This window comes from Tribolium madens, unplaced genomic scaffold (genome assembly GCF_015345945.1).
Source record: "Tribolium madens isolate multiple individuals breed KSU strain unplaced genomic scaffold, Tmad_KSU_1.1 Scaffold_1;HRSCAF=32;Tcas5.2_LG8, whole genome shotgun sequence".
In the NCBI taxonomy this organism is placed as follows: Eukaryota; Metazoa; Arthropoda; class Insecta; order Coleoptera; family Tenebrionidae; genus Tribolium; species Tribolium madens.
This window is the reverse complement of record NW_025400984.1, coordinates 11013165-11023230: the sequence shown is the minus strand read 5'-3', so window position 1 is coordinate 11023230 and position 10066 is coordinate 11013165. Positions and strand designations below refer to the sequence as shown.

Sequence of the window (10066 nt, the reverse complement as noted above, 5' to 3'; positions counted from 1 at the left end):
AAAATAATCTTTAATTAAAAAAAATGTTTTTAACTAGTAGTTTTACTTTAATAAATTGTTAAATTTGTGTTACTACTAAAAAATGTAAAAAAAACATTCTTAAAAAACGATCACATTTTTAGTACTTTACATCGCACTAAAAGATTCAGAAAATTAAAAAAAAGTTTAACTAAATTTGGTCAAGACGCACAACTCGATTCCATGATTCGACTAATTTATATTCCCAACAAGTGAAATTTTCCAGCCCACATGAAAATTCATTTCATGAAAATTTATTTATTAAACAATAACAGAAAAATGTTTGTGAGTAATTAATTATTATTAAAAACGACAATTAGTAAAATGAAAGTTAAATATGAAAAAAGTTAAACAATTATATTATTAATGCATTTTTCTAATAAAGTAATTGGTAAATTAATTAAAATTAATAAACTAAAATGTATGAATAATAATTGTATATTTTATAGTTATTGATTGTAAGAGTGTGTTAGGTAGCGTTTTATCCACGCTAGAATGTTTAATTTTCTTAAGTGGATAAAACGCGACTAACACACGACTGCAATATATTGTTATATATACAGGGTGCGCCAGAACTCGCGCCCAAGAGACAAAACATTTAAAAAATTCTAGCTGTCAAAAAATTTTGACATTTATTTTTTGACATTTGACATTTTTTTATATCTATTTAATGATACTGATAATGTATATGTTTTTTTACAATTATTTAGTAAAGGGACAAAAATTTTGCCAATAAAAGGCACAAATAACATTGAACAGAGTTACAATTTAGAATACAGCTTCCTTGTTTCCTCTTTTAATAGCCTATAGCAAAAAAACTTTGAAAATTATTTTTCCAATAGAAATAAATAGAGTCAAAGTACAAACTTTAAACCCTGATAACATCGAAATTTTTATAGATAAAATTTTTTTAACATTTTTTCCATTTTTTCTGGGACGCGAGTTCTGGCGCACCCTGTATTTACTTATATATATTTACGAAAATAAATAAATATCAATGTTAGAACTTCCAATACTTCTAATGTGGAGTTTAGCCGGAACAGCCTGTATAAAAGTTAAAATAACAAATAACATAAAATAAGACAAACCAGTAAATAACATAAACTAATAAATATTAAAAAACACTTGGAAATCAAAACATAAAATTCAGAAAAACAATAATCAATAGAAATAAAAAAAATAAGAAAATTAAAGTTTTTAAATTTCGTTTTTCTGAACCAAAATCGTCTACGAGAAGAAATTATTTCGTATAGGAAGAAGGAGACTTAGCCTACGACAATATCATCAAAGTTAAAAAATGTTACTAATTTGAAAGTAAATTAAAATAGTTATTTATGCATCGTATGCAAAAAAACAGCCATTTTGCATCGTGTTTCAAGAATTTTTCTAATTTGGTTGTGAAAAGCATAGGAAACAAACTCGAATTTTAAATCTGTAATTTTAATAATTTGCCGAAATTAAACTAGATCGGGACGTTGCTATGAAGATAGTGTTGTTTTTAGCCATTTTAACACTAGTGATAAAATAATGTCATATTATACAGAATGCGCCAGAGAAAAAAGATGGGAAAAATGTTTAAAAAATTCTATCTGTCAAAAAATTTTGACATTTGATATTTTTTATGTCTATTTAATGATACTGATGATCTTGAATAATTTTTATAATTATTTAGTAAAGGTACAAAAATTTAGGATACAGCTCTTCTAATAGACTGTAGCAAAAAAACTTAATTTTTTTTATGTTGCTGATACCTTAGCTTATTTTTGTTTAGGGCGCGAGTTCTGGCGCACCCTGTATAACTAGTGATAAAATTAAACACATTTGACAACAAAAATGACATGCTTTTCACAACCAAATTGGAAAAAATTACTTCAAAAAAAATGTTTTAGAGGTTACATGCCCCACTTTGCCCCCTCCCAAACGACGCCCATGATTTCCATTAAAAGTTTTGTTTGTCTCTTGTTGGACATTAAATACAAACGATAATTAACACTTTTCAGCTTGTCTACAAATTTCGTTCAAAGTTTCTAATCCTCTTAAAAATCGGAAAAAGATTCAGTGTTTCCATTCTGTACTGTAACTGACATTGCAGTTTTTAACTTGAAAATTCCCCTAATAGCTGTTTGAAACTTGCATCAATTCTTTTTAGTTAGCTCGGCTGGAGCATCGTTTTTCAATTACGAGTTTGAACAAGACCAAAAGCTAGTTTTTCTAAAGTTGAGTTAATATTTCATATGAGATAAGCTTGTGGGGGCTGTGTGTGTAATTCCAGCAAAACCGCAACGAATTTATAGTTGCTGAAGAAGTTTGAGGCTCGATAGTCAAGCGAAGCTTAAGAAAAATGCCGAGATGGGAAAGTTTCAAATGTCGATAACTCACTCATAATTTTTGAGATAAACAAACAGAATTTTAATAATAAATAAATACGCCAGTTTGCCTGAAATACGAGTATAAAACAAACAAAAAAATAAAAAACTTGAACTTCGGCTAATGTTACGGTAAACTTGTTAGTAAAATAAACAAAACACAGCTTCTGATACTTTAAGTTTTTTTATGAAACAACTTTTTAACGAGTTTAATTTACCCGGAAAAATTGTTCTTTCAACATTGTTTATTTTCTAATCCCCTCCTAGAACCGATGCCAGTCTATAAAAACCAAAACCTAATTTTTTTATTAAAATGTGTTAATAAAAGAAATAAAATTAAACTGTTTTAAAAAGATTTTGTTTGTTTTTGAGCCAGAAACTTACTTATTTTTAGAGAATTCATCAAAATAGACCAGAAAATAATTGTTTTAGCGGTTTAACGTGATTTTAAACTAAAATAGTATATTATGTTATTAGGTGGCAAAGCTGAAAGTTTATTTTGCCAAAAAATAATTTAGCTGAACTACATAAACTCACTTTCACTCTGAATAACATATAGTATTTTATCCGCAAACGCATTCAGATTGAGAGTAAAGAGCAGCAAGAAAATGAACAAAATAATTAAGACACTGTGCATAACAACGAGAATTTTAAAAGTGTTTCTTAATTAAATTAGTGCAGTTAGTAGTGTAGATTTCAAATGCTGATGATCTACAATTTACAAAAGTAAAAACGCTGAGGCGCAAAAATAGAATTTTAAAACTTTTACTTGTGACATAGTCATAAAAGTGGCTACTTTAGTGACGTCTGCAAATAAATTTACTTTTTTAGTTGAATTAATAGAATAAACTTTTAGAGAAAGTATAAAAAATTAAGATAAAAAAGTGTCGTTTCAAGTCTGAATTATTTCGAAAGATTTTGCTTGTTTTAGACCCAAAAACGTACTTATTTAATTCTTAATTTTAATTTGTTGCAACTTGAAACAGATATTATAGATGTAATCTTTTTGTTTTAAAAAATTTTTATTATAAAAAGTCTAGTTTTATTTCTATAGTTGGAAAAAATTCCAAAAAATTTAAGAACTATTCTGATACAAGTTGATTCAAAATTATTGTACATTATTATACAAGGTGTTTATAAAAGAACGAACGTCAAAAACGTATGTCTTGCATAGACTGTTACATTTAATAAAATGTCAAAATATTTACGATAGGCTTAGTCCGGAAGCGATAGACCACATTTTAAAAACCTGCTGTAAAATTATAGTCTTTCTATTTCAATTCAGAAAAATTAAAATTTTTACTTGTGACACTTAATTAATCATAAAAGTGGTTACTTTAGTGACGTTTGTAGCTAAATTTACTTAAAAATATATTTTCTAAAACAAGCTTCATTTTTAGCTAATTCAAACATATTTGGCTTTTTTGGGCCAGAAATTTCCTTTTTCTTAATTTAAGTAATAGAATAAACTTTCAGAGAATGTATAAAAAATTAAGATAAAAAATGTATCGTTTCAAGTCAATTATTTCGAAAGATTTTGCTTGTTTTTGACCTAAAAACGTACTTATTTAATTTCTAATTTTAATTGTTGTTGCAACTTGAAACCGATATTATTGATTTAATCTTTTTGTTTTAAACAATTTTTATTATGAAAAATTTAGTTTTATTTTCATAGTTGAAAAAAAATCTATAAAAATTTAAGAACTAATCTGATACAGGCTGATTCAAAATTATTGTACATTATTATACAAGGTGTTTATAAAAGAATTGTCTTGCATAGATTGTTACGTTTAATAAAATGTCAAAAAAGTACGAAAACGATTCACCACAAAACCTGCTGTAAAATTATAGTCTTCATATTTCAATTCAAACCACAAATGTTTTTTTTCAACTTATACACAAGTAAATAAAAATAAATAAAAAACACATTATTTTTTATCCATTAAATTATTCTGATGTGTAAAAGTTGCAAAATTTATAACTCCCACTAGTGCATCTCTCCCGAATTTACCCTATCTCACGTCAGAGACTTCTAGATTCTTAAAAAAATGGTTTTATTAAATATTTAACGCTAATTTTTATTATAATTTTGGGCCGTACTGTATATTTTTAGTTTTCGTGAGTACCATGTGACGAATTAAAATGCGATTTGCTTGATTTTGCGGCGATATCTCGTCATATTTGTCACAGGAAATGAAGAAAAATCGCCACTTTTCCTCTAGAACAATGTTTGTGAGCTGAAAAGATCCAAGGAAGTCCCACGATTAATTTCCCGCTTGAAAAGAGAGTGCTTTCATAATTCACTCAAAATCGGGAAATTTCATCCGTTTTCGAATAAAATTCAAGAATTTTTTTTTCAACTCACTTTGCAATTTCCACTCATAATAGTAATACAGTCATCACAGTTCGCACATCGAGCGTCGCGACGCACTACCCGACGCACTCACAACGCCGCGTGCGGAACAACTGACGGTCGCGCGACGCCGGCGTCGGTATTGCGCCGGCGAGTGCATAAATTTCCCCAAAAGGGTTTTGGCTTCATTATCGCACCCACATTTTTCTTTTTCCCAACTCTCCCCTAATCAAATGATTTTTAAATTTTAGACAGGTGGGGCAGGCGGCTGTGAACCGTTGCCATGACTACAGTTTGTTGTGAGTGCTTGACGTTTAACGCCATGTCGGCCAAACAATTAAAATCGAACGATATTTTACGACTAGTTGGCGATAAGGTAATTTTTTTCAATTGTTTTTACAACCCCCAATTGTTTTTTTTTTTTAGATAAGTCTCGAAGTTCGACCCCCGAGTAAATTAAATACTGCAAGTTCGAAAATGATGAGCAAGTTTTACTCACGACCGGTGTCAGCAGTCCCTTTATTGACACTAAAAGTACTCACTTTTGTGCCCTTGTTCTAAAAAAACTAATTATTGTTGTTTAAGAACGAAGTTGAGTCAGATTTCAAAAATAAAAGACCTTTTTCGGCTGGTTATCTTCCAATCAATTACTTAAATTCAAGGGAGTTAAGTATTGATAGCTTGGAGAGCATTCCAGGTATTGGGGTACCACAAGACGACACTTTAGACCCTCTCTTGTCCATTTTTATTCCAGATGAAACGCTATCTTCCAGCGATCTCTTCAAAAATCTTCTCTCTGAACCAATCAAGTCATGGCGAAACTATTCTTCCCCTAACTCAACCAAAATTGAAGAAATTGAAGAAAATGTAGTTCTGACTCCTGGAGTCGAGACCAAACCACCATTACCCAAAAAACTAGAAACTAAACCTGAAGAAGATCCGGGTGTTAACGCAATTCACGATTATCTAACCCTCAAGTACGAATCTAGTTTAGAAAAGAAGAAAGAAATCGAAGAAAAGGCTCCAAGTGATGATTCTGCTATCAATTTGGATGAGCAAATCCCCAATTTGAGTGACCTTGATATTGACGAGCTTTTTAAAGATGAAAGTGATAAGAAGTTTGACCATTTTTTCCGAACCCTTGAAGATAAAAGCCCAAAGAAGAAAGCGAAAGCTGAACCAAAACCTAAAGTTAAATTTATCGCAACTCCGATTAAATCCGATCCGGATTACGTTGATGGTTCGAAAAATGAAGTTGAAACTTGGATTTCCAAAAAACCGGTTAATGAAGAAAGAAAGGCCATTTTTAGGGATTTTTTGAATAATGTAAATGAGTTGGAAAAATCTGTTTCTTTGAATGTTGTTGATATTTCGCAAGATCTTCCACAGCATGATATTGATACGGGACCCAATAGCCCAACTTGTGAAGATATCGCCTCCATTTTGAAAGTTTTAGAAGCAGAAGATAAGAAATCTCGTAACCTAACTTCACATTTTTACCATTTTTTTGAAATCATTGTTTTAGAAATGAAGATGGAGAGCATGAAACACGTCGTATCAGAAATTTCTTCCCAAAAATTGTCTCAAAATAAAGAAGAAGAAGAAAGCAAAAGTTTTGAGCCCCAAATTACGATAACTGACGAGTCAAAACCTAAGCGTCACAATGATTATCATTCTTCTTCCAATTACAAGTATTTATTTCTTCAGTTAAAAACGAAGAATTAGAGTTTTTTTCAGTGAACTTGTTTCATTTCTGGATGAGGTGGACCGAAGTTGCTCCAAGCCCTTAACCCACTCTTACACTAAACCACAACCAGTCAAAATCAAGCTAGACACAATCCCAAAATTTGAAGATTTGATCACTCACACCAGTGAAGAATTAGCACATCACGTGATTGATCTTACTTTAAAATTGAAAGAAAAATCGTCTTCAATCACCGTCCTCCAAACCGAATTGTCGTCTCTCCGCGAAGAAATCGTCCACACAACGAAGAAAACCGATCAAACAATCAAACAAAAACTGAAGACTCAGAAGGAAGATTACGAAACAACGATCAAACGTCACCAGAAATTCATCGATCAATTGATCACCGATAAAAAATCCCTAAACGAAAAATGCGAAAACTTGGTAACTGAAATGAAGACGATGGAAGATCGCCACCAAGCCAACCTGAAAGCTTTGGACCACAAACACACCATCGAGTTGCAAAAAGTCAAAGATATGGCCGCCGCCGGTGAAAAGCTCCGTCGCGAGCGTTGGATCGACACCAAAACCCAGAAAATCAAAGAATTAACAGTGAAAAGCATCGAACCTGAGTTGCAAAGCATGGAAAAGCGTCAACAACAAGAATTGGCCGATTTGCGTTCCCTCCACAAGCGCGAAATTGAAGATCTTGAGCTTAAAGCAGCGCGAAGAATGCAAGAACAGTGTGAGAAGCTCAGAATGCAACTTGTTGAAGAACGGGAGAAAGCTTTAGTCCACGAACGCGAAATCATGAGACAAAGATACGAGAAGCTTGTCGAATCGGAAGAAAAAGGTTTTCAAGAACAAAGAAGAAGATTACTTGCTGATCACCAAGCAAGAATTGCTGAATGCGAGCAACGGGAAGCTTTAGTCTTGAGCGAGAAAGAGAAAGCGATCAAGCAAGCGCAGGATGATTTTGAAGAAAGACTTCAAATTGTGATCAGAAGACACGCAAATGAGATCAAATTGATCAAAGAAACGGCCGGTTTAGAGATGGAAACGTGGCAGAATAATTACAAAAAGCAACAAACCGCTCAATTGATAGAAAAAGAAAGCGTTATACGGGAGCAGTGTCGGAGAGAACGAGACAGAGAGATTGAAACAGTCATAGAACGCTTGGAAAAAGAAGCAAGTGATAATAAAACCCAACTTGAGCAAACTGCTGAAAATCGAATCAGACGACTCAGGGAGAAGTACGAGAAAGAAATCCTTGATTTAGAAGAAAGTGAACGAGAATCGAAAGAAAAGTGTCACACTTTAAAGAAGAAATTGGTTGAAAGTGAAGATTTGGTGGTCAATTTGAAGGCAACAATCGAACAGTTGCAGAAACAAGTCGAGTCGTCAAGAAGCATAACTCTGAAGTTGCAACAAGAAAGAGAGGAAATAAAAGAAATGATGCGAAATGAAGTACGTCAAGAAATGGAGAGTTTAGAAAAAGAGTTGATTAAAGTCAAAGATTCGAGAGATAATGAAATTCAACAACTTTATTCAAGAGTCAAAGTTTCAATAGCACGAAAAGATGAAATTTTAGAGGAGTTGACACGAGATCACAAAGCCTTGCAAGAGAAATGTGCCTATTTGGAAAGCATGTTGGAACAGCAGAGAAAAGAGTATTTGATAAAATGAGTTTTATATTTTTTGCAATTTTTTTAATTATACTTTTTATTTCTTTATTTGATGTGTTATTCATTTGAATTCCCACTTCTCATTAACGTTTTAATCATGATTACTGCTTGAGACAGTCTAATTATCAAATAGAGAATTTTAATTAATCTAGTCGTAAAAACTGAAAAATAAATCACGTGAGATATCGCGAGACAAAATTAAAATCCATTTAATTTAGTTTTTTAATTTTTGAAATAATGCCGTAAATAAAAATTCTACAGCGACTGCCATTTCATTTTTATATAATAAAAAATTATCTACTATAAAAACAATGTCAATTTTCTCCAAAATTCCAATTTTTGTGTTTAAATTTAACTCAAAGTTTTATGATTTAGGAATTAAAAAACGTTTTTAACTTTATTTTTTCCATCTTTAGTCTATACAGGGTGCGCCATAACTCGCGCCCCAGAGAAAATTTTCAAGTAAGGTAAGATACCAAGAACATGAAAAAAATGTTTAAAAAATTCTATCTGTCAAAAATTTTTGACATTTATTTTTTGACATTTGACATTTTTTTATATCTATTTAATGATACTGATAATGTATATGTTTTTTTACAATTATTTAGTAAAGGGACAAAAATTTTGCCAATAAAAGGCACAAATAACATTGAACAGAGTTACAATTTAGAATACAGCTTCCTTGTTTCCTCTTTTAATAGCCTATAGCAAAAAAACTTTGAAAATTATTTTTCCAATAGAAATAAATAGAGTCAAAGTACAAACTTTAAACCCTCATAACTTCGAAATTTTTATAGATAAAATTTTTTTAACATTTTTTCCATGTTCCTGGTATCTTACCTTATATGCTATTTTTCTCTGGGGCGCGAGTTCTGGCGCACCTTGTATGTAAACAAATTCTTTACTTTTTTATACAAAATAAACAAAAATTATGGAACCAATAAGCGTTTTTTTAATTATTTACCTTCAAAAAAAAATAACAAAAATTAGGGTGGTATAAAAACGTGATTGTTGATAATCCTTCATAAATTACTTCCCAGCCTAGGGTTGGAACGACGTATTTCCCGACTTCTTAAATACAAAGTCAAAATTTTGATTTTCAGTCAAGATTTCGACTTTTCGTACATTTAGACAAGCTCGAAAAAAAACTGAAACAAATTTTTTACCTATTTTGACGTTTAGAGACACTTTTGAAGAATTTTCGACAACTTTACCAAAAACTTTTTAAACTGATCTTTAACGCAATTTTGATGATAAATACAATAAGAAAACAATAAAAAAGCGCTAAAAACATCACATGACTAAACCAAAAACGAGATTTTTGGCAATACTTTTGTTATTTGCTGCTTTTTTTTAATTATTATAATTTTTTAACCAATAATTTTGAAGAAAGGCTACAAATTGTGATCAAAAGACGCGCAAAATTTCTACAGCGTTTGACGTGTTTTAAAAATCACTCTGTATTTTGACGTATTTCAGTTTATAAAATAAAATATTATCTATGTACTATAAAAACAAAGTCAATTTTCTCCAAAATTCCAATTTTTGTGTTTAAATTTGAGTCAAAGTTTTATGATTTGGAAATTATAAAACGTTTTTAACTTTATTTTTTGTATCTCTAGTAAACAAACTTTTTTATATAAGGTGAACAAAAATTATAGAACCAATAAGCGTTTTTTTTAATTATTTACCTTTAAAAAAAATAACAAAAATTACAGTGCTATATAAAAATGTGATTGTTGATAATCCTACATAAATTACTTCCCAGCCAAGGGTTGGAACGACGTATTTCCCGACCTCTTAAATACAATGTCAAAATTTTGATTTTCATTGTCAAGATTCCGACTTTTCGTACATTTAGACACCCAGAAACAAATGTTTTACCTATTTTGACATTTTGGGACACTTTTGAAGAATTTTTGACAACTTGACCAAACTTTTTGATCTTTAACGCAGTTTT

At 30.7% G+C, this 10066-nt stretch overlaps 2 protein-coding genes across 3 annotated transcripts in view; one reads left to right on the top strand and one right to left on the bottom strand.

Annotated features, from left to right (window-relative positions):
* Positions 1 to 4867, bottom strand: part of LOC123016230 (TWiK family of potassium channels protein 7-like) — a 159738-nt gene extending 154871 nt beyond the window's left edge. Inside the window, exon 1 of the mRNA XM_044416494.1 lies at positions 4750 to 4867. Within this exon, the coding sequence (XP_044272429.1) occupies positions 4750 to 4767 (18 nt within the window). The 5' untranslated portion in view covers positions 4768 to 4867. The remainder of the gene's footprint in view (positions 1 to 4749) is intronic.
* Positions 4868 to 5049: 182 nt separating this feature from the next.
* On the top strand, positions 5050 to 8107 carry LOC123003730 (centrosomal protein of 131 kDa). Of its 2 annotated transcripts, XM_044396697.1 has the most exons (6): positions 5050 to 5113; positions 5164 to 5271; positions 5323 to 5434; positions 5492 to 6214; positions 6263 to 6428; positions 6475 to 8107. In XM_044396697.1, exons 1-6 carry the CDS (start codon positions 5060 to 5062, stop codon positions 8105 to 8107), a joined length of 2796 nt encoding a protein of 931 aa, XP_044252632.1. In that variant the 5' UTR covers positions 5050 to 5059. The 2 variants fall into 2 exon arrangements, with proteins under 2 accessions (XP_044252632.1, XP_044252631.1); XM_044396696.1 differs by having other exon boundaries at positions 5492 to 6428.
* Positions 8108 to 10066: the final 1959 nt, after the last annotated feature.